The following is a 24,043-nucleotide window of genomic DNA, read 5'->3' as shown; positions in this document are numbered from 1 at the left end:
ATCTCCATTTAATCTCTCATTTTTAAATGACATCCATTTAAAAATGTCCAAGTTATCAGTCTCTTTTCATGAGAAACTACAGATTCTAAACAGGGTATTCACCCAAAATGTGTGGCAAGGTCAGGGGGAAAAGTTTTTGTTTCTTTTTCTGGCCCTGCCAGGTGGCTTACAGGATCTTAGGTCCCTAACCAGGAAATGAACCTAAGGCCATGGCAGTGAAAAGTGCTGAGTCCTAACCACAGGGTCACCAGGGAACTCCTGGAAAAATCTTTTTGTCTTCAAATTACTTCTAGTGAGAATTTACTGAATATTATATATCTATATAAAAAAAATTACTTAGAAGAACCCTTTATTCCAAAAGCATGTGACATGTGAATACCGTCTAAATGTCAGACAATGTGGTAGACACTGAAAATAAAGATAAATACAACAGGTTCCAGCTCCCAGTCTAGCAGAGGAGAGCAAGTAAACAAATGGTTACACTATAGTGTAGTAAGTATAATGTAAGAAGATGTAAGACACTGGGGGGACTCAGCTTTGAGATGGGTTAGGGCTGTATGGCTGATGAGAGTAGGGCACTTTCTGCATTTCAACTAGAGACGAGTGTGTATCCTTCCATGCTATTTCAGACTCAAGTGTCGTATAACTGAGGAAATTACATTAGATGACAATTAGAGGGTAGGAAAGATTCTGATTTCCAAAACCCAGAAATATCTCTGGTCAAGGGAATCTATATGACTACCATGATTTGTTGAAAATAATTCTTAAAAATTACGTTCCTGGCTTCTGGCTATGACTGATTAGTTTATATCAGAACAACTCTCCTGCCAAGAGCAACTAAAAAAAAAAGAAAAAGATGGAGACACTGGAGTTTAAATCTGTTGGAGTCATCAGAGAGCTACCCAGCACTTAAGTGGCTAAGATTCCAGGAAGAAGGTAAATGTGAGTTTCAGCAGCACTTGTCCTCACAAGGCAACTGCCCAGTTCAGTTCAGGGTGGAACACTGAGGCGTCAAGCAGGCAGTGGCAGCTGAGGAACTGAGGAGAACTTCTGGCATTTTCATGGGGCTGGGAAGACAGAAACTAAGAGTTCAGAGCCTGCCAAAGAGAAAAGGCCCAGTAAACAGCCCAGGCTTTCAACTGGGACCCTTGAAGGGTTACACTGTAAAAATAACGGTGAAGCAGGAAGAGACAAGGCTTTTAAAAAGACTTGAAACTCAGTATTAAATCAGCTTAGTCTCTAAGTGGGTTAAAATGACCTGCTCCTTGCCTAATTGCCTGCCCAAAGCAAACGCAAATCCTTTCTGGGGGAAGAAAACATCTTTCAGAGCCTCTAGGAGTTTTTATATGTGATGTCCAGAATTCAATAAAAAATCACCAGGCATTTCCAAAGACAGAAATAAAAGAAAAATAAGTGATGCTTATATTGAGTTAAGAGACAATGACTTTAAAAGAACTGGATGATTATATTCAAGAAAATAGGTGATAAGATGGAGAATTTTAACAGAGGCTGAGCATCTAACAATAATTATTATTTGGAATTTCTAAACTAAAAAGTAGAATAACCTAAATGAAGAACTCAGTTCATGGAGTTAAGTGGAAATTGAGTACAGATGACAAGAGGTTTACTGAACGTGAAGTGTGTTCAGACTGAAGACACGAAAGGATGGAAAATACATCAAGAAGCTTAAGAGACATAAGAGGCACACAGAAAAGCTCATATATAGAATGAAATATTACTCAGCCGTAAAAAGAAACAAAATAATGCCACTTGCAGCAACATAGATGGACACAGAGATTGTCATACTGAGTGAAGTAAGTCAGAGAAAGACAAATATCATATGATGTCACTTACATGTGGAATCTAAAAAAAAAATGGTACCAATGAACTTATATGCGAAACAGAAACAGACTCACAGATATAGAAAACATGGTTACCAAAGGGGAAAGTGACAGGGAGGGAGGGATATATTGGGAGATTGGGATTGCCATATACACACTATTATATATAAAATAGATAACTGATAAGGACCTACTGTATAGCACAGGGAACTCTGCTCAGTGCTCTGTAGTGACCTACAGGGGAAAAGAATCTGAAAAATAGCAGATATATGTAGATGTATAACTGATTCACTTGGCTGTACACCTAAAACTAACACAACATTGTAAATCAACTACACTCCAATAAAGATTTACTGAAAAAAAGAAAGGAGAGAATAGCAACAAAGATAATGTTGGGCACTGTGAATAAACACTGATCGCAAAAAAACAGAAACTGTATTGTCTTAAAAGATTTTACATATTTATAGAATTAAGCTATATGACACAAATAACAAAGCACTGGAGAAGAAACTAGAATTAAAAATGCTCTAAAATATTTTGCTGTCTAGGAAGTAATAAAAGTACTAAGGCATGTTAGACTCCAATTAAGGTCATAATGTCCAGTGCCAAGCACATAGTAAATGGCATATCGTAGGACCTCAAAAATGGTGAATAGATACATAATAAACATCGAACATCAAACTTTTTAAATAAGCTTTTCTGTAAGCAAGTAAAATTATTATCAAAGAGCAACAACTAAACTAATTGGTCAAGATATCTTATAATAGGTCACACCCAAAACTAACACACATAGATTAAAAGTGAGAATGAAGCATATACTTACCCCTGAAGATTTCTGTACCACAATAGAAATTATCTCTGTCCTTGTTCATATTGGCTCTGTTGTTTAGCTTTCTATCTGTTGGCTTCAAAGTTATCTGACTTAAATGTCAGTCTTCCGGAGAATGGGCAATGCCTGTCCTCGGTGTCAGAGAAAGCTCTTAGATCAGTGAGAGACAGAGCACAGTCGGGCACTTAATGAAATCCCCAATCATGATGCAAAACAGACAAAGTGAGCTTCTGGCTTAATGTCCCATTTCTCTGCAGGAATCTGGAAGTAATACAAAGGTACCTGAAACCTGAAAGACAGAAAAAAAAAAGGATCAGGTTAGAAAGAGACATTTTCATTTAAAGAAGTAAAGTTAAGGTGTAAGAAAAAAATATACCTGGCAGAATTTGAAACACCAGGGCAGTTCCCTAAAAAACAAGATACTATAAGTTAATAACTGGCTTTCACAGAGCTAACAGGAATGAAATTTCATAATGCTAACACAAAATAATGAAGACTCACCAGACAAGATGCCTTCAATTCTTCTGTTGTCTTTTCTCCCCCTTTCGTTTCTTTTTTGTCCTGCTCATTTCTTTAAAGCAACGGATGAGATTTTTTAAAGGACCTCTACGGGCAGTCTAACAGTTTGAGTGTAGGGCACTTTTGCGAACATTTTATTTCACAGATGTTTGATCACAACACTGGCTACCAGCCTGAGACCTGTTACAATATGGCAGATGTGATTCTGATACCGCCTTCACTGATGAAAACAAGTGGCAAGGCGTCACATTTTCCAAATGAATAAACTAGTTTCTTTCACAGTGGGAAAAAAAAATACAGCACTATTGTGATAATGAAGGTGAACGACAAAGATGGGACAGGATGGTGAGGACAGAGGCGCCAGGGCCAATTACAATGAATAGTATCTAGAGAGCTGATACTGTCATCTGGTTTTATGAACTGGGAGTTAACAAGTAAACACATATGTTTTAAAAGAAATTACAGATATTTAGCAGGAGAAAAGTGCAATTTCCCATTGGATGTTCTTTAGCATCTATCTTTCAGGTAAGTGATATAGAAAACCACTGCTGTGCATACTTTTATTCCAAACTTTGAGTCTCAATTAACAGGGTGGTGCTGACAGTAAAATCATTATGTGAGTTAGACTGGTAAAGTGATGATTACCCAAATTTCAACCTGATAAACCAAACTGGTTTAAAATGTTCTAGTACAGTGAATCCTGACTCATAATTATCAGTAATTAACAACGTAGAGCAGGGCCTCCAACCACCGCGTTCTAATGCCTGATAATCTGCAGTGGAGCTGATGTAATAGCGATAGGAATAAAGTGCACAATAAACGTCATGCACTTGAATCATCCTGAAACCATCTCCCACCTGGGTCCATGGAAAAACTGTCTTCCATGAAGCCGGTCCTTGGTGCCAAAAACACTGGGGACCACTGATGTAGAAAACCGAATATAAGTAACTGAGTCATATTACTTCTAGTTCATTTTTAGATATCTGCATGGGTCAGCCTAAAAATGGCTTTAACCTGGGGGTTACATGCTAAGATATAAACACAGAGGACATAGTCTATAGAAAAGAGACATGATACCTCTTCTGAATGTAATTAAGCTTGTAACAAGTGAAACAATTCTTTTACTGATGCTTTAATTAAAATTTCTAAAGCAACCAGATAACTACAAAAAGAGTACCTGTATATATGTAAGAGACCCAAATCTACAGGTAGTGAAAGAGAGAGAAAAGGGCAAATGTCTGCATATTTATGACATTATTAAGATGCTCTTACAATGCACATCTCACAGTTTATACGATACAAATAGTTTGTAATTTCATTACCTTAGGCTTCTCAAATAATCTTTCAGTTGCAGTTATTAGTGGCTTAAGGTGGAGTGACAGTTTTCATTGAGTTGTCTCTGGCTCAATGAAATGATCTTGTCTAACTTTGAAAACACTGAGTAAACAGAACTCCATGCATCTTGCCACATACAAAACTTTGTGCTGCTTTGCAAGAATTCAGGTGGTCTGGGACCTGTTAGCTTATTACTAAGGTATCTTTTAGGAAACAGGAGAGGTCTGTCTGACCAAATTGGAAGATAGGAGAATGACTATTACAGTGACATAAAAAAAAAAAAAAAAAAAAAAAAAATTCTTGAAGCAACCATCTGAATAGCACAAACTAAGAAATAAGAAACTGAAACAGTAGCACAGCATTGTGTTTGGAAGAACACGTTGCACTAGTGTTTGACTAAACATATTTTGGACATTCCAGCAAAACTACACAGCACTTCTGAAACATTTTACAGAGAAGTATCCCATTTCTGATTACATAGCTGAATATTTGTTAAGCATGATTATTTACAGAATTTCTGTAATTAGATAATTGTATACATTTTGCCTTAAGCTTCCTCTTCTGATTATCCCTGGAGGGCAGGGGCTAACTACCCATGAACCTCTTGGATGCGTGATACTTATTTTCATGAATGTGTTCCATGAATATCTTCTGAATATCTTCTGAAATGTGTTCCATGAATATCTTCTGGTCTCATCTTGGTGGTGGTTTGCTTTAATGGTCACCTCACCCTTGCTGTTTCCTCTTGCCACTGTGTCTGTCACTTTGCTGACCTGGCCCTTATCTTGAGGAGGTCATCAGTTACCCTGCAACAGAACCCTGATGACATTCCTCTAGGGCCAGGGAGGTCCTCCGTTCTCACTGTACTCTCTTTGCTACAGGCTGCAGTGACCCGAGCCGTGCAGTGGAAGTTTCCTTTTGGGAATTAGTTTATTGGTGGCTGTTACACAACAGGCAACAATACATGTTGGTGTTAGTCACTCAGCCATCTCCGGCTTCCCTGGTGGCTCAGACGGTAAAGAATCTGCCTGCAATGCAGGAGCTGCGGGTTTGATCCCTGAGTTGGGAAGATCCCCTAGAGAAGGAAATGGCAACCCGCTTTTCCATGGACAGCGGAACCTGGAGGGCTACGGTCCATGGGACTGCAAAGTCAGACACGACTGAGCGACTAACACTCCCTTTAAACACATATTGGGTGACTATAAATGACGGAATGCATTACTGAACGTGGCAAGCTCACTCTCTCTCTCTCACACACACACACAATCTTACAAATAAAAGACCAAAAGCGGGGAGAAGATGGCGGAGGAATAGGACGGGGAGACCACTCTCTCCTCCACAAATTTATCGAAAGAACATCTGAACGCTGACCAAACTTCACAAAACTACTTCTGAAGGCTGGCTGAGGACGTCAGGCTTTCACAAAAACTGCGCATTATCTTCAAAAGAGGTAGGAGAAATTATAAAAGATAAAAAGAGAGACAAAAGAGTTAGGGACGGAGACCCGTCCCGGGGAGGGAGTCGTAAAAGAGGAGGAATTTCCAAGCACCAGGAAACCCTCTCACCGGCGGGTGTGGGGGAGGATTTTTTATCTCGGAGGGCAACGTAACTGGGAGGAAAAATAAATAAAATCGACAGATTACGTGCCTAAAGCAACTCCCAGCAAAGAACCCCAGACGCTCGCATCATCCGCCACCAGCAAGTGGGGGCTGAACGGAGAGGAGCGGGCGGCATTGCCTAGGGTAAAGACCGGGCCCGAGTGCCCCGAGGGCAATCTGAGGGAGCTAACGTGAGATAGTAACCTAAACTGTGGGACAGCGAGAGAGAGAACTATCCCGCGAAAAGCCCAACTCTAAGGCACTGCCGGCCCGCTCACAGAACAAAGGACTGAGCGATACCAGAGGAGAGCTAGCCGGCTGCGGACTGCGCCATCCCCCGCCGGACACAGCGGGCAGGCGGGGCCCGCCAGAGCCGGAAAGGGGCAAACTCGGCTCCAGAGAGGGCACCCCCTACCAAACTGCAAACAGGCTCCCAGTTTTTTAAGCAAAGACTGCCTGAGATCCCGGAGGGTCGACAGCAGCCGGGAGGGTCGCAGCCAGAGACCAGCTCCCCAGAACCGACACAAAGCACACCGGAGCCGGGCGCGCCCGTAAACCGAGGCGGGGACCAGGGAGGTGATAAGCCGCACCGCCCCAACAGGGGACAGCGCCCTCGCCAAACTCCTGGCCGTCTGGGCAGCTCCGACCGGGAACGGCACAAGCCGCGGGCAAAATCGAGTCTGCGCCTTTGTGGAGTAACCGGGAGCCTGAACCTGAGCGGCTTAGTCCTGGGAAGTGCACGCAGCTCAGGGCCCGCTCCCCGGCCGAGTAACCTGAAGCCTGAGCAGGGTAGACGGGGAAAGCACACACGCCGTGAGCGGGGGCGAACCCAGTGCGGCCGAGACACTGCGAGCTTACCACACACACGCCAGAATTGCAGTGTTCCTTCCTCCCCACAGCACTATTGAACAAGCGAACCTAAAGAGATCACCTCCACCGCTTTGATGCAGGGCGGAAATTAGATACTGAAGAGATCTCCAAACAGAAGCCAAATAAACAGAGGGAAGTGCTTTGGAAGGGACAGGCCAACAGATTAAGATCCCTGTAGCTAATACCGACTGCATTAAAAAGGACCTACAGATCTTGAAAAGTATAAGCAGGAATAAGGATCTATCTAAAACTGAGCAGATCCCACACTGCTCACAACAGCTCCAGAGAAAGTCCGGGATATATATATTTTTTACTATTATTATTTTTTTTAATTTTTTTTTTAATTTTTTTTTTAATTAAAAAAATTTTTTTTTCTCTTCTTTCCTTTTTCTTCAAGTCCTCTATTACACCTTTAAGTTTCATTTTCATAACCCACTATTAACTTGCAAAAAAAAAAAAAAAACCCTATTTTTGAAGCAAACTACATACATATATCTTATACCTTTTGTGTTTTTTTTTTTTTTTAATGTTTTTTTCCTGTTCTACATTTTTTTACTGTTTCTTTTTTTACTGTTTTACTGTTTTTTTTTCTTTTTACACTGTTCCCTTTTTTTTTTTTTTTTTTTAGATTGTAAGTTTTATAAGAGTCTAACCTCTACTCTAGATTTTTAATCTGTGTTTTACATATTTGATATCAACTTTGTACATTTAAGAACCCAATCTTTAGGACCCATTTTTACTCAGGAGTGTGATCACTGGCCTGATCACTCTGTCCCCCTATTGATGCTCTTTCTTCTCCCCCAGGGAACCTCTATCTCCCACCCTCCTCCTTCTCTTCTCAACCCAATTCTGTGAATCTCTGAGGGTGTTCTGGGTACCGGAGAACACTTCAGGAACAGGATACTGCCCAGATCTCTCTCTCCCCTCTTAATTCCTCCCTTTCTACTCATGCTCACCTCTGTTACCTTCCTCCCCCCTCTCTATGTATCTCTGTGAATCACTCTGAGGGTTCCAAACTGTGGAAAGCACAGAGGGAAGTGCTTACTGGCTAGATTGCTCTCTCCACATTTGAATTCCCCTCTTCCCCTCCTGGTCACCTCAACCCCCCCCCCCACCTCATCTCTCCATGTAACTCAGTGAACCTTTCTGGGTATCCCTCACTGTGGAGAATCTTTTCACCATTAACCTAAAAGTTTTATTATTGAGGCTGTATGGAAGGAGAAGTCTTGAGGCTACTGCAAGAATAAGACTGAAAGCCAGGGGAAACATTAATTAATAAGAGACCATCCAATAGCCTCCATAAATTCACTGAAACCAAGCTCCACCCAAGAGATAATAAGTTCCAGAGCAAGACATACCACGCAAATTCTCCAGCAACGCAGGAACATAGACCTGAGCATCAATATACAGGCTGCCCAGAGGCACACCAAATCCATAGACATCTCAAAAATTAATACTGGTCACTCCATTACACTCAAGAGAGCAGAAATCCAGCTCCACCCACCAGAACACCGACACAAGCTCCCCCAACCAGGAAACCTTGACAAGCCACCTGTCCAACCCCAACCGCAGTGAGGAACCTCCACAACAAAGAGGAACTTCATACTACCAGAATACAGAAGGGCCACGCCTAACACAGCAATCTAAACAAGATGAAAAGGCAGAGAAATACTCAGCAAGTAAAGGAAAATGAGAAATGCCCACAAAGCCAAACAAAAGAGGAGGAGATAGGGAATCTATCCGAAAAAGAATTTAGAATAAGGATAATAAAAATGATCCAAAATCTTGAAAGCAAAATGGAGTTACAGATAAATAGCCTGGAGACAAAGATTGAGAAGATGCAAGAAATGTTTATCAAGGACTTAGAAGAAATAAAAAGGAATCAATATAGAATGAATAATGAAATAAAGGAGATAAAAGACACTCTGGAGGGAACCAACAGTAGAATAACGGAGGCAGAAGATAGGATAAGTGAGGTAGAAGATAGAATGATGGAAATAAACGAAGCAGAGAGGAAAAAAGAAAAAAGAATCAAAAGAAATGAGGAAAACCTCCGGGACCTCTGGGACAATATGAAACGCCCCAACATTCGAATCATAGGAGTCCCAGAAGAAGAAGATAAAAGGAAAGGCCATGAAAAAATACTCGAGGAGATAATAGTTGAGAATTTCCCTAAATTGAGGAAAGAAATAGTCACAGAAGTCCAAGAAACCCAGAGAGTTCCAAACAGGATAAACCCAAGGCGAAACACCCCAAGACACATATTAATCAAATTAACAAAGATCAAACACAAAGAACAAATATTAAAAGCAGCAAGGGAAAAACAACAAATAACACACAAGGGGATCCCCATAAGGATAACAGCTGATCTTTCAATAGAAACCCTTCAGGCTAGAAGGGAATGGCAGGACATACTTAAAGTAATGAAAGAGAATAATCTACAACCCAGATTACTGTACCCAGCAAGGATCTCATTCAGATATGAAGGAGAATTCAAAAGCTTTACAGACAAGCAAGAGCTGAGGGAATTCAGCACCACCAAACCAGCTCTCCAGCAAATGCTAAAGGATCTTCTCTAAACAGGAAACACAGAAAGGATGTTTCAACACGAACTCAAAACAACAAAGTAAATGGCAACGGGATCATACTTATCAATAATTACCTTAAATGTAAATGGGTTGAATGCCCCAACCAAAAGGCAAAGGGTTGCTGAATGGATACAAAAACAAGACCCCTATATATGCTGTCTACAAGAGACCCACCTCAAAACTAGGGACACACACAGGCTGAAAGTGAAAGGGTGGAAAAACATATTCCATGCAAACGGAGACCAAAAGAAAGCAGGAGTCGCAATACTCATTTCAGATAAAATAGACTTTAAAATAAAGGATGTGAAAAGGGACAAAGAAGGACACTACATAAAGATCAAAGGATCAATTCAAGAAGAAGACGTAACAATCATAAATATATATGCACCCAACATAGGAGCACCACAATATATAAGGCAAATACTAACAAGTATGAAAGGGGAAATTAACAATAACACAATAATAGTGGGAGACTTTAATACTCCACTCACGCATATGGATAGATCAACTAAACAGAAAATTAACAAGGAAACACAAACTTTAAATGATACAATAGACAAATTAGATTTAATTGATATTTACAGGAGTTTCCACCCCAAAACAATCAATTTTACCTTTTTCTCAAGTGCACATGGAACTTTCTCCAGGATAGATCACATCCTGGGCCATAAATCTAGCCTTGGTAAATTCAAAAAAATTGAAATCATCCCAGCCATCTTCTCTGACCACAATGCAGTAAGATTAGACCTCAATTACAGGAAAAAAACTATTAAAAGTTCCAACATATGGAGGCTAAACAACACGCTTCTGAATAACCAACAAATCACAGAAGAAATCAAAAAAGAAATAAAATTATGCATAGAAACGAATGAAAATGAAAACACAACAACCCAAAACCTATGGGACACTGTAAAAGCAATACTAAGGGGAAGGTTCATAGCAATACAGGCGTACCTCAAGAAACAAGAAAAAAATCAAATAAATCAACTAACTCTACACCTAAAGCAACTAGAGAAGGAAGAAATGAAAAACCCCAGGGTCAGTAGAAGGAAAGAAATCTTAAAAATTAGGGCAGAAATAAATGCAAAAGAAACAAAAGAGACCATAGCAAAAATCAACAAAACTAAAAGCTGGTTTTTCGAGAAGATAAACAAAATTGATAAGCCATTAGCCAGACTCATCAAGAAACAAAGGGAGAAGAATCAGATCAACAAAATTAGAAATGAAAATGGAGAGATCACAACAGATTCCACAGAAATACAAAGGATCATAAGAGACTACTACCAACAGCTATATGCCAATAAAATGGACAACTTGGAAGAAATGGACAAATTCTTAGAAAAGTATAACTTTCCAAAACTGAACCAGGAAGAAATAGAAGATCTTAACAGACCCATCACAAGCACGGAAATCGAAAGTGTAATCAGAAATCTTCCAGCAAACAAAAGCCCAGGACCAGACGGCTTCACAGCGGAATTCTACCAAAAATTTAGAGAAGAGCTAACACCTATCCTGCTCAAACTCTTCCAGAAAATTGCAGAAGATGGTAAACTTCCAAACTCATTCTATGAGGCCACCATCACCCTAATTCCAAAACTAGACAAAGATGTCACAAAAAAGGAAAACTACAGGCCAATATCACTGATGAACATAGATGCAAAAATCCTTAATAAAATTCTAGCAAACAGAATCCAACATCATATTAAAAAGATCATACATCATGACCAAGTGGGCTTTATCCCAGGAATGCAAGGTTTTTTTAACATCCGCAAATCAATCAATGTAATACACCACATTAACAAATTGAAAGAAAAAAACCATATGGTTATCTCAATAGATGCAGAAAAAGCCTTTGACAAAATTCAGCATCCATTTATGATTAAAACCCTCCAGAAAGCAGGAATAGAAGGAACATATCTCAACATAATAAAAGCTATATATGACAAACCCACAGCAAACATTATCCTCAATGGTGAAAAATTGAAAGCATTTCCCCTAAAGTCAGGAACAAGGCAAGGATGCCCACTTTCACCACTACTATTCAACATAGTTTTGGAAGTTTTGGCCACAGCAATCAGAGCTGAAAAAGAAATAAAAGGAATACAGATAGGAAAAGAAGAAGTAAAACTCTCACTGTTTGCAGATGACATGATCCTCTACATAGAAAACCCTAAAGACTCTACTAGAAAATTACTAGAGTTGATCAATGAATATAGTAAAGTTGCAGGATATAAAATTAACACACAGAAATCCCTTGCATTCCTATACTCCAATAATGAGAAAACAGAAAGAGAAATTAAGGAAACAATACCATTCACCATTGCATCAAAAAGAATAAAATACTTAGGAATATATCTACCTAAAGAAACAAAAGACTTATATATAGAAAACTATAAAACACTGATGAAAGAAATCAAAGAGGACACAAACAGATGGAGAAATATACCGTGTTCATGGATTGGAAGAATTAATATAGTGAAAATGAGTATTCTACCCAAAGCAATCTACAGATTCAATGCAATCCCTATCAAGCTACCAATGGTATTTTTCACAGAACTAGAACAAATCATCTCACAATTTGTATGGAAATATAAGAAACCTCGAATAGCCAAAGCAATCTTGAGGAAGAAGAATGGAACTGGAGGAATCAACCTGCCTGACTTCAGACTCTACTACAAAGCCACAGTCATCAAGACAGTATGGTACTGGCACAAAGATAGAAATATAGATCAATGGAACAAAATAGAAAGCCCAGAGATAAACCCACGCACATATGGACACCTTATCTTCGACAAAGGAGGCCAGAATATACAATGGAGAAAAGACAATCTCTTTAACAAGTGGTGCTGGGAAAACTGGTCAACCACTTGTAAAAGAATGAAACTAGAACACTTCCTAACACCGTACACAAAAATAAACTCAAAATGGATTAAAGATCTAAACGTAAGACCAGAAACAATAAAACTCCTAGAGGAAAACATAGGCAAAACACTCTCCGACATAAATCACAGCAGGATCCTCCATGACCCACCTCCCAGAATATTGGAAATAAAAGCAAAAATAAACAAATGGGACCTAATTAAAATTAAAAGCTTTTGCACAACAAAGGAAACTATAAACAAGGTGAAAAGACAGCCTTCAGAATGGGAGAAAATAATAGCAAATGAAGCAACAGACAAACAATTAATCTCAAAAATATACAAGCAACTTCTGCAGCTGAATTCCCGAAAAATAAATGACCCAATCAAAAAATGGGCCAAAGAACTAAACAGACATTTCTCCAAAGAAGACATACAGATGGCTAACAAACACATGAAAAGATGCTCAACATCACTCATTATTAGAGAAATGCAAATCAAAACCACAATGAGGTATCATTTCACACCAGTCAGAATGGCTGCTATCCAAAAGTCTACAAGCAATAAATGCTGGAGAGGGTGTGGAGAAAAGGGAACCCTCTTACACTGTTGGTGGGAATGCAAACTAGTACAGCCACTATGGAGAACAGTGTGGAGATTCCTTAAAAAACTGGGAATAGAACTGCCATATGACCCAGCAATCCCACTGCTGGGCATATACACCGAGGAAACCAGAATTGAAAGAGACGCGTGTACCCCAATGTTCATCGCAGCACTGTTTACAATAGCCAGGACATGGAAGCACCTAGATGTCCATCAGCAGATGAATGGATAAGGAAGCTGTGGTACATATACACAATGGAATATTACTCAGCCATTAAAAAAAATACATTTGAACCGGTTCTACTGAGATGGATGAAACTGGAGCCCATTATACAGAGTGAAGTTAGCCAGAAAGAAAAACAACAATACAGTATACTAATGCATATATATGGAATCTGAAAGATGGTAACGATAACCCTATATGCGGGACAGAATGAGAGACACAGATGCATGGAACAATTTTATGGACTCTGAGGGAGAAGGTGAGGGTGGGCCGTTCTGGGAGAATGGCATTGAGACATGTGTATTGTCATATGTGAAACAGAGCACCATTCCATGTTCGATGCATGTGACAAGGGCTCGGGGCCGGGGCAGTGGGATGATCCAGAGGGATGGGAGGGGGAGGGAGGTGGGTGGGGGGTTCGGGAAGGGGAACACATGTAAACCCATGGCTGATTCTTGTCAATGTATGGCAAAAACTATTACAATATTGTAAAGTAATTAGCCCCCAAGTAAAATAAATAAATTTATAAAAAAAAAAAAAAAAAAAAGACCAAAAGCATGCACTATTGTAACCACGTGACTCCTTGACAACAGGATCAGGTCTCCATATCAAAAGTAGAATATAAGTAACTTCCCCCAAAAGGAAGGTATCGATCAATTAAAGAAATTAGACCCAGTTTTTTGAATATTTTTCTCAGAGAATCAGGGAGATTACTATAGATGGAAGAGAATCCAAATCTTGGGCTCTGTGTATTTCCTTCCTTTGGTTTTACGGCTAGTTTTGAAGTAGCTGAGTGGTCCGGGATAGGAGATGGGTTGAATCATAACCAATTAACCTGCTGGAGCAGAGTCTAATTGTCTTTTAGATAAGCAGTTGTTTTCATATTTCACAAACCAATTGGGTAAACCAAACCCTCCACCTAAAAGATCTACTATTATAATGGAATGTTTTCATATTCATCTCTACACACTTATGTTTATCTGAGTATATCTGGTTTCAGTGGAAGGTTTCGAGTTGGTGAAGGAGTACCTTCAAACCCAACAATACCCAGACTTTTAAGGTGATCATTCCATAAAAATTTGGAGGTCATTTATAATATCTGTTTTCTAAAGCACTATTCCCAATAGTTTCATTTCTCCTCTTGACCACCAGCCATGTACAGCTCATACTTTTTTCCCCAGATGGATTATATACATTTTTCCAAGTTGATTTTTACTTGGCAACTTCCTGCCCATTTCCAATCTCTCTAGGACACTTAAAGTTAATTTTTGTTCCTTCCTGATGGGACCTCTTAGTTCATTCATCTGTGAATTTCATCAGTGTCCTCTCTTACAAATTATCAAGACTGATGGTAAACAGAGCAGACTTAATGTCAATCCCTTCCCATTAAACTAGCCAAGCAACTGACAAACCCCATTTAATGACATATCCAGAACTGCACTACTGTTTTCTGAATTGAAGAGAGAAGGGTAGAAAGCTATTGATTTATTTGATTAAAATCTGTTTAACTCTTGCAATGCACAAGGATTTCTCAACTGAGTCTTTCATGCAGGGGGCTGTCTCCCCCAAAGCTACATTAAATATGTTTCTTTCCAGCTGTTCCTAGCAAGTCGTTACACGCAACTCTTAAACCTGAAAAGTGTACAAATGGACTGAATGCAGTGAGGCAGGCAGTCCTCTACAAATGCTACAAAAACCCCAGAAGCAAATAAAACTCTAGATTGCTAGAGTGTGCACTCCCCTTTTGCTGTTGTTTGGTCACCACGTTGTGTCCAACTCTGTGTGACCCCATGGAGTGCAACAGGCCAGGCTTCCCAGTCCTTCACTATCTCCCAGAGTTTGCTCAAACGCATATCCGTTGAGTCCACTCCCCTTTGACCTGTTCTCAAATTTTCACGTCAATATGCCAGTTTGGACAAGAAGAGCAAAGTTTTCTACTACTGAAATAGAAAGATGATAAAAGGACCTTAAGGTTGGCAATGATTTGCTTTTTAAAAGGCCACTCCAAGAAATACATTCGACTTTAAATCTAAAAAGGCAGGAAAGAAAAAAAAAGCTAGGGTGGCAAGATACAGGGCAGGTAGATTCCAAGGGGAAAGGCCTTCGTCAATTCTTCACTCATCAGTAACCTGCAGAGACCTGCCCTGAGTCAAGGTGGGGTTGAAGGGGATGACTCCCAGGTATGTGAGGGGTGGACAGGAGTAAGCTCATTCCTGCAGGGTTTCCTTGTCCAATTACCTGGACGCCATCCTTGACATCTTCCCCTCTGCAGGCCTCCTCAAACAGTTACTCGTAGCTTTTAAAAAAATTGCACCTTCTAAATCTCTCCAAACCACCTACCTGTCTCGCATCTACTATAGCTATCTTAGTGCACTATTTCTCATCTGGACCACTGCCACAGCCATCCAACTGATCCCCTGTATCCTTTCTTGTGCCATCCAACGGAGTCTCCAAACTCTATCCTCCAGAATGCTCTATCATGCTAGCTTTCGCTGACTCACTGTAGCTCCATATGGTCTTAATTCACTCATCTACCTCTGACCCTTTCTCTTACTACATTCCTGCCACATTAGCTTTCTTTGATTCTACAAGAATTCCAGCATTCTTTTTATAGCTTATAGTATCTGCTACCAATGATTTTAAGATTTTTTTTTTTTTGATGTGGATCATTTTTAAAGTCTTTATTGAATTTGTTGCAATATTGCTTCTGTCTTATGTTTTGGTTTTATGGCCATGAGGCATGTGGGATCCTAGCTACCCACCCAGGGATCAAACCCACGCCCCTCACTCCCTGCATTGGAAGATGAAGTCTTAACCATCGGTCCACCAGGGCAGTCCCTTTTTATTTACTTATTTATTTGTTTTGAAAAGTATTTATTTATTTGACTGTGCTGGGTCTCAATTGGGGCACACGGGATCTTCTAGTATGGCATGTGGGATCTAGTTCCCTGACCAGGGATTGAACCGGGGCCCCCTGCATTGGGAGTGCAGTCTTAATCACTGGACCACCAGGAAAGTCCCAGGATTTCAGTATTCTGCTTTAAAGGTTTTGCATAAATAGTACCTTGCCTTTGCCTGGAAAGCTTTAAACTATCCCCATTCTCTTTGACCTAATTTTACAAATTCTTCACGTAAAGTGTCATTTGCTTAGTGAAGTCTTTCCTTTCTAATGCATTCTTTATATTGTCTTTAAAGCACCCAGTTTGAATTATTTATTCATTTTTATGATTTATTTATGCCATTTTGAAAAAAGATGTGTCTACCCATCAAATTATAAGCTCAGTGAAGGCAAGGACAATGCCCGTTTTGTTCACAACTGTAGCCTTGGGACCTAGCTTGGCAACTGGTCCACAAAAGACTTTCAAAAAATGTCTGTTGAGTGAATGATGAATGATTGAATCCTCTTTAATCTTCGCTCTCCTGATTTAATCACACCCCTTGCCTCATCTCTTTGAAAATATATCAAAGCAGTAAGCAAAAAAATAATAACAATACAAGAGGATTACAAAAAGGATGTCTAATTACTTTAAATACTTAAGAAATAAAAGCCTTTAAAAATTAAACATATAAAAATAATCAATCAGCCAAGGTTACTGTCTCCATTAGTATTCCCACTTATTTTTAAATTTGTTTTTCTTTCAAACTTTGTTTTATTAGGCAATATGGAATTGGTGATATTCAAACATTTTTATCCTACAAAAATAGCAATTTCTGTATATATGTGTGTATACATATACACATACTTATGCATTTCCAAATAAATGTCTTATTGATAAAACAAAAATCCCCCACCACCACCAAATATCTTTAAAATGGTCAACTTTTACATGCAGGTAGAGAACTTCAAAACATCCAACCCATCTTTAAGTTCTATTACTTTGATACAAATGACTCGTAAATATAGAGATCATTGTCCCAACCTTCTCCCTGAACCCAAGACCAGCATTTTCATCTGTCTGCTTGACTTAGATGTTTAACTGTCACTTGAAACTCTAAAAACATCCAACCAGTATCATCACCTTCCCTCAATATATCATTTCATTAAGTTTCATGTTTCTATGACTATCACCATGGTGACTACCAGGCCATTCACATTTGAAACTCTCTATTCATTTGAACCTTTTTCTAGATTCCTATCAGTGCATTCCACTCAATGGCCAAGTCCCCAAAATTCTAACTCTAGAATCTAACTCAGTTCTCCCTTTCTAGCCTCATTCCTTTCATGAAGCTAAGGCCTTCGTCACAAGTCATCACACTGGTCTCTTCCCTCCAATCCTACCACCATTAACCAGCCTAAATACATCTCTGCATAGCTGGTTCCCTTTCTCAAACATCTTCAAAAGAATAATGATGTCACTAAGCCCAGTGTGTCTCAACATTTAACCCATGTCCCCCCCTTTTTGATTAAGGCAAAAATCTCATATCTCTCCTATATTTTATATTACAAAAACAATAGGGACTTTTCCTATTCCTTAAATATAATATGATGAGATTCAACGTGCTTCTTCAAACTCTACTCACCATACTTCAAGCTCTGTCTGTGAATTCCTCTTATTAACTGTTGGCTCTCTGGAGGGAGGCATAGTACGTGGTGGGCACTCAATAAATGTTGATTAAATGAACTACTAAACCCTGACAGTAAGGATCATCCATGATATAAACTCCGTCCGGTTTTCCAGTTTTATGACCTGCTATGGGCTTCCCAGGTGGCTTAATGGCAAAGAATCCGCCTGCTAATTCAGGAGACGCAGGAGATGCAGGTTTGATCCCTGGAGGAGGAAATGGCAACTCACTCCAGCCTGAAAAATTCCATGGACAGAGGAACCTGGCTGGCTACAGTCCATGGGGTTGCAAAGGGTCAGACATGATTGATCACCAGTACTGTACTTTATTGAGAGGTTGAATTTCAGCCCCTGATGTGGAGCATGTGCTTAGCTGTTCAGTCGTGTCCGACTCTTTGTGACCCCACCGTGGACTGTAGCCCACCAGGCTCCTTTGTCCATGGGGATTCTCCAGGCAAGAATACTGGAGTGGGTTGCTGTGCCCTCCACCAGGGGATCTTCCCAACCCAGAGATCGAACCCAGGTCTCCTGCAATGCAGGGGGATTCTTTAGAGGCTCATAAAATGAGTTAGGGGTTCACAAGTACTCTGTACTTGGCTACTCCAGCCAAATTATGCCAGTGGTTCTCAAAGCATGATCCCACAAACAGAGACATCAGCACCCCTGGAATGCACTGCTGCTGCTGCTGCTAAGTCGGCTCAGTCGTGTCTGACTCTGTGCGACCCCATAGACGGCAGCCCACCAGGCTCCTCCGTCCCTGGGATTCTCCAGGCAAGAACACAGGAGTAGGTTGCCATTTCCTTCTCCAATGCATGAAAGTGAAAAGTGAAAGTGAAGTCGCTCAGTCATGTCCGACTCTTCACGACCCCATGGACTGTAGCCTACCAGGCTCCTCTGTCCATGGGATTTTCCAGGCAAGAGTACTAGAAAAGCAAATTCTCAGTCCCCACCCTTGAGCTACTGAGTCAGAAACTCTAGAAATAGAGCTTCGTAATTTGGTTTCTACAAGTGCTCCAAGCAATTCTAGAGCATGCTAAAGTTTGATAACCACTGAACTAGATTATTTACCCTCATGTAAGTTTTATCTTTCCTCCTTCCATGACTTGATTCCTTCTGCCTGGAAACTCCAGTGCCTGGCTAGTACTCAATAAATGTTCATTTTGCCTGAACAGCCAAAAACTCTAAAATGCCCCCTTGATAGCCCTCATATATCTGAACTGAATTTTTGCCTCTTTTTGTGTGCATACTCTTTTCAGTTGGCATGAGGAAATGCAAGCTTATTCTTAGCAATAATGTCAATATTTTAGAAGTGTAAACTGTCTAAAATTGTGCATATTCGGGGGAGTAAATGATATATCATCTACTTCTCAGTATTTGAAGCTTATTACAAATTTTGCCATCTTGAGGATCTTGAGAGAAGATGTCTGTTTTCAATTACAACATTAAAAAGAGTCAGAAACCTTTACATTTAATGATTCCAATTTTGCAGAGTTGAAGATAGGTACTTACTGATGTTAATCTGTGTCAAAATCACATAAGTGTTCCAAGAAGCCAGGTGAGCCACTTGGCTAACCTCGGAGCCCAGGCAGGAAACTGAAGGTTTTCCCTAAATAGGTAGACTCTGAGGTAGGAAGAATATTTGGGCCAGGAAGAAACTGAAGCTGGCTTTCAAAGGCTGCAGAGAATTCATCTATGTTTCCAGATAAGAGTAAAACCCTAAACATGCAATACAAGAGGTCGCTAACTTGAAACTCAGTAGAAATATTAATTGTCTTAAAGGAGAAAACCATGTATAATAAAACCCCAAAGATCACACACACACACACACAAGCTCACACAAACAAAAATGGCAGTGAACACAAGATGGCAGAAGTTTTTCAAATTCTTTTAAGGAAATGGGATGTATTTCTGGTACTAGGATATGATACTTCATTATAAAGATGATTAGCAGCAAATTACCAAAAGCTATAATCAGAGTACACTGTGAGCAATTTTACACTATCTAGGACAATTCACCATTTTTCAGATAAGGAACAGCCTCAGAGAGATTACATAACTTTCCCAAGAGCATAGATTTAATCAGCGGCAAAGCCTATGATGATTTCTTCTTAGACCTGAGGTCCTCTTGCTACATCATTCTAATGTCTGGGTTGAATCATATTTGCTGCTGGCCACAGGAGCCACAGAGGATGTGTTTTAATTAAATCCGTATGATTACTTACCGGGCATATGAACTATCTTTACCAATTCTTTAGCATGTTCCTAACAAGTTGTGACAAAGCCTTTGACAAACTCAGGACAAAAATGTGGCTTTACTGTTACAAGCATCTTAAAATTTAGTTAAGGTCATATAGCATTTTAAAATACAACAAGCAAATCTTGGTACACAAAACAGGCAGATGGCTCTTGGTAATACAGAAACCCTAAAATGGGTTAAGCAAATGATGAAAAAAATCTCTAGGAAGCTTTATTGCTTTTGCTCGGCAACTCTCAAAACACAAGATGAAACAATGTACTTTTAATTCAATGGCTGACTGGATCCTTCTTTAAGTTCTGGCTTTGATAGCTCCCAGATGCAACTTTTAATTTCATAATTCATTTTCAAAATATGGGTCAAATCCCATTTCAATAATGAAATATCCAAACTCTACTCCAATACTCCAGGTATTTTATGTACTAACTGTAATATGATTTCTAAATTGCAGAGTTTTAGAGCTGAGAAGGACTTTTGAGACCATGTAATCAAACACCATCATTATGTAAAAGAAAGAACTGAGATTTCCAACAGACGTAACTTTAGTACAACAAAATATCTGATAATCCTTCAGGATTAATATATAAAGAAGTAGCATGAAAGCTTTCTGACTATTCTGTCAAAAATTAAATGTATATGTCACTCTACATATTCCTATCTTGTTTGAAATATTATGAGCACATATAATTCTTAATTTAAAAAAACAGAAATTAAAAGAAAGCAAGCTTGTGCTACTTAATTATCTTAAGGTTTTAAGATTTTTTTAAAAAAATTGAACCTGATAAGAAAATTTCATTAATGTTACCATGAAAAAAACATTACCATACACACAGGGTTTTTCCCCCCTAACATTCAAACAGGCTGTCATCTACAATGTAGAGTAGAAAGTATCATACAGCATAGAAAAGAAAATTCTACTGAAAATAGAATAGGTGAGAAAAGATAAAGTTTATCTAAAGAGAAAGACACTGATTTAAAGGTTTCAAAAACATCAAACCTTCTAACAGCATCTCAATGAGAAATAAAGCCTTTAATATTGTCAATATATCGAAAGAAACCAAAGCACGAAGTGTTAAAAATTGTAAAGCTGGGGCAAAAACTGAGTAACAGCCTTAAACTGAAGATTTCATACTCTTGAGATTTATACATAACTTAGGTAAAACTGCAAGAGCTTTCTCTGCTGAACCCAGAATAACCAATGGAGTCATATACCTATTCACAATTCGCAAATACACACCAACATACCTATTGTTGTTCCGACAATTTCGACAGTTGATGCACTCCATCGGGTCAGTTGGAGGTACCGCTGTGTACAGGCCACCGCCCTTGTCAGGAAGGAAGTAGAGGGAAAAAGAAAAAAGAGTGCTGAAGGTGTCACAGACTAGTAATCAGATCATCTCAAATGCTAAATAAAGCCACACCAACAATAAATGGTTATGTGGTATATTTTAACCATCTCCTTGAGCTGTGTTATGTTTATCACTATTTACCTATATTCACACAGGAGTTTTGCACAATACTAAAGCTGTTCTCCCCAGACTCAACTACCATGGGTTTTTGCACATATGTTTGTACTGGAAAGAGGGAAATAAACGAAGGGAGAAGTTTAGTCATTTCCCTTCAGTGTTTCAAATCTAATGGGCCCAAAATACACTATACGTTATAACCTCCTATTCACTTTTACTTTCCTAGCAGTCATGGAAAATTTTTATGGGATGCTAGCTGAAGAAACAGGGTGGAAATCTGTTTGAATGATGTCACAAGATACACCCATCTTCATTTTCCTGTAATTATTTCGATTAGGTTTGTTCACTTGACTCCACGAAGTCTTAAAACATGTTATATTTTTCCAGATGGAGTAGATTCTCAGCCAGCGATGACTTGGAGGGGAGTATTAATATTGTGCTGTTGCTTTTGGCGGAAACTGCCCAGCAATTAAGAAAAATGCCCAGATTAACACATACCTCACTGTAAAATGTTCACTTGACATATACAATGGCAAGAGTTCTTCAAAACGGATTAAGACTTGAATCAGCCTTATGGTCAGAGTAAAAATTCTGCTTTCAGAAGCAAAACAGCAGAGCTGAATTTGATAAGGGCGGAGGAGGCTGTTACACTGCTCCCCAAGCCCAGAACAGGCCCTCAAGGTTAGGAAAAGTTCAGGCAATTGTTTTTTCCAGAATACTTTCCATTTCCATTCATCTCATAACAACAGCCAGAATCTAAGCAAACCAAAAGTACTGAAAATTTCTTGCAACATTCCTGATCCAACTAGCAACAGGAGCTTTTGAGAAAACATTGAGAGAAAGAATATTCCTATGCTATATTCAGTCCAGGAGGATAAACTCCAAAGCTTTAGAAAAAACTGAAGTTAAGAACCTACAGGATAGTGTATTTATTGGACTCACTAAACATATTAAAGTTAATTCAATCATTTTATGATCAAAAGCATTTAAAAAATGTCCTTATTTCCACATATCCAGAAGAGTAAGAAAATGAATGAGCTAAGATCACAGAGGATAACATCTAAAACTGCACACTTACTGGGGCAGCTATTATTTAAATAGCAACTCATTGTTCAAAAAACACAAAGTACTGTGTTCAAATACTAAAGCAAACATTAGACTTATTTTTTTCTTCTTATGGAAACAGCATGTGCTATTCAAACAGTAATGCTCTCTCCTTCAGTTTCTTGGACAATGTTAGTAGTTTGGACTAGGAATGGTGACAAAAAAAAAGTTTAGAAAGTCTGAATATAAGCCATGTCTTTCCATACAAAATAATGAAATCATTATTCACTTTTGGTAATGATGCACTAAAGCAAATTAAATATTTTTTCTACAACATAGTAAAGCTAGGTCACAGGAAAGTCATTAGATTTCTAGCTTTAAGATACAAATATGTATTATAGTTTTGGTCTCCAAAGGTAAGATTTTAATAAATCTTTACTATGGTTTAAGATTTTTAAATAAATCTGTATAAACTTCTTCATTTCTAGCACACTGTAGGTTATGGCAAATTTATCTGTAATTGAAACAATGACAAAAATGTAAATGAGTGTTTAATTTGATCAACTAAACATGTTATTTATGTGATTGAAAATAAAGCGGTTGACTATGCAAACAATGTAATAAATCAAGCTTCCTGGTGCAATCTCTTAAACCAGTATAAATATAAAATACACTAGTCATTCTATTCCCATTTCAAAAATGAAAGTACATCAGCTAGTTGAAAGTGAAAGTGTTGGTCGCTCAGTCGTGTCAGACTCTTTGCGACCCCATGGACTGTAGCCTGCCAGGCTCCTCTGTCCATGGGATTCTCCAGGCGAGAATACTGGAGTGGGTTGCCATTCCCTTCTCCAAGGGATCTTCCCAGCCCAGGGATCGAGCCTGGGTCTCTCGCACTGCACTGAAATAAAGTAGTTCTAAAGGTTTATCACTCCTTGTGGCAAGAGAACACTAATCTTATAAAATATAAAAATCTTACAGGCAACCGCAAAACACACGTGGGGCAAAACAAATCAAGGAACCCTCACAGGAGGTCAGAAGTGACAATCCGGTGGCACACAGCCATGCTGTGTATGGCCCATGCAATGCTTTTTTCTAAAAGTGGAATTAGTTGCCAACATGTAAAAAATCTAGACTTCACCTGGATTTACAGATGTGAAAACTCAGAAGACCTAGCCACACAGGGTGTGTGGACAACAGGTGCTAAACCTGGGCTGCTTCTTTCTTCTTTTTTTTAAAAAATTTTATCTATTTATTTTTTGGCTGTGCTGGGTCTTGCTACAAGGGCTTTTCTCTAGTTGCAGTGAGCAGGGGCTACTCTCTAGTTGTGGTATGTGGGCTTTCATTGTGGTGGCTTCTCTTGTGCAGAGCATGGGCTCTAGGCCGTGTGGGCTTCAGTAGTTGCGGCTCCCAGGCTCTGGAGCACAGGTTCAACAGTTGTGGCACGTGGGCTTAG

The 24,043-nt window shown here is 39.3% G+C and overlaps 1 protein-coding gene across 5 annotated transcripts in view; it reads right to left on the bottom strand.

The window, feature by feature from the left end:
* Positions 1-24,043, bottom strand: part of CDON (cell adhesion associated, oncogene regulated) — a 102,952-nt gene that overhangs the window by 3,808 nt on the left and 75,101 nt on the right. For 4 of the 5 annotated variants that reach the window (XM_081535043.1, XM_081535044.1, XM_081535042.1 and 1 more), the window contains one exon: positions 21,326-21,405. In XM_081535043.1, coding sequence (XP_081391169.1) covers positions 21,326-21,405 — 80 coding nt within the window. Of the gene's footprint in view, positions 1-2,035; positions 2,093-2,664; positions 2,932-21,325; positions 21,406-24,043 lie in introns of all 5 variants that reach the window. The other variant, XR_014066937.1, reaches the window with a different exon arrangement.

This window comes from Giraffa tippelskirchi, chromosome 10 (assembly GCF_054371585.1).
Source record: "Giraffa tippelskirchi isolate mGirTip1 chromosome 10, T2T-mGirTip1v1.2.pri, whole genome shotgun sequence".
Taxonomy (NCBI): Eukaryota; Metazoa; Chordata; class Mammalia; order Artiodactyla; family Giraffidae; genus Giraffa; species Giraffa tippelskirchi.
Note: the sequence above shows the minus strand (reverse complement) of the source record. Positions and strands in the feature narration are given on the sequence as shown.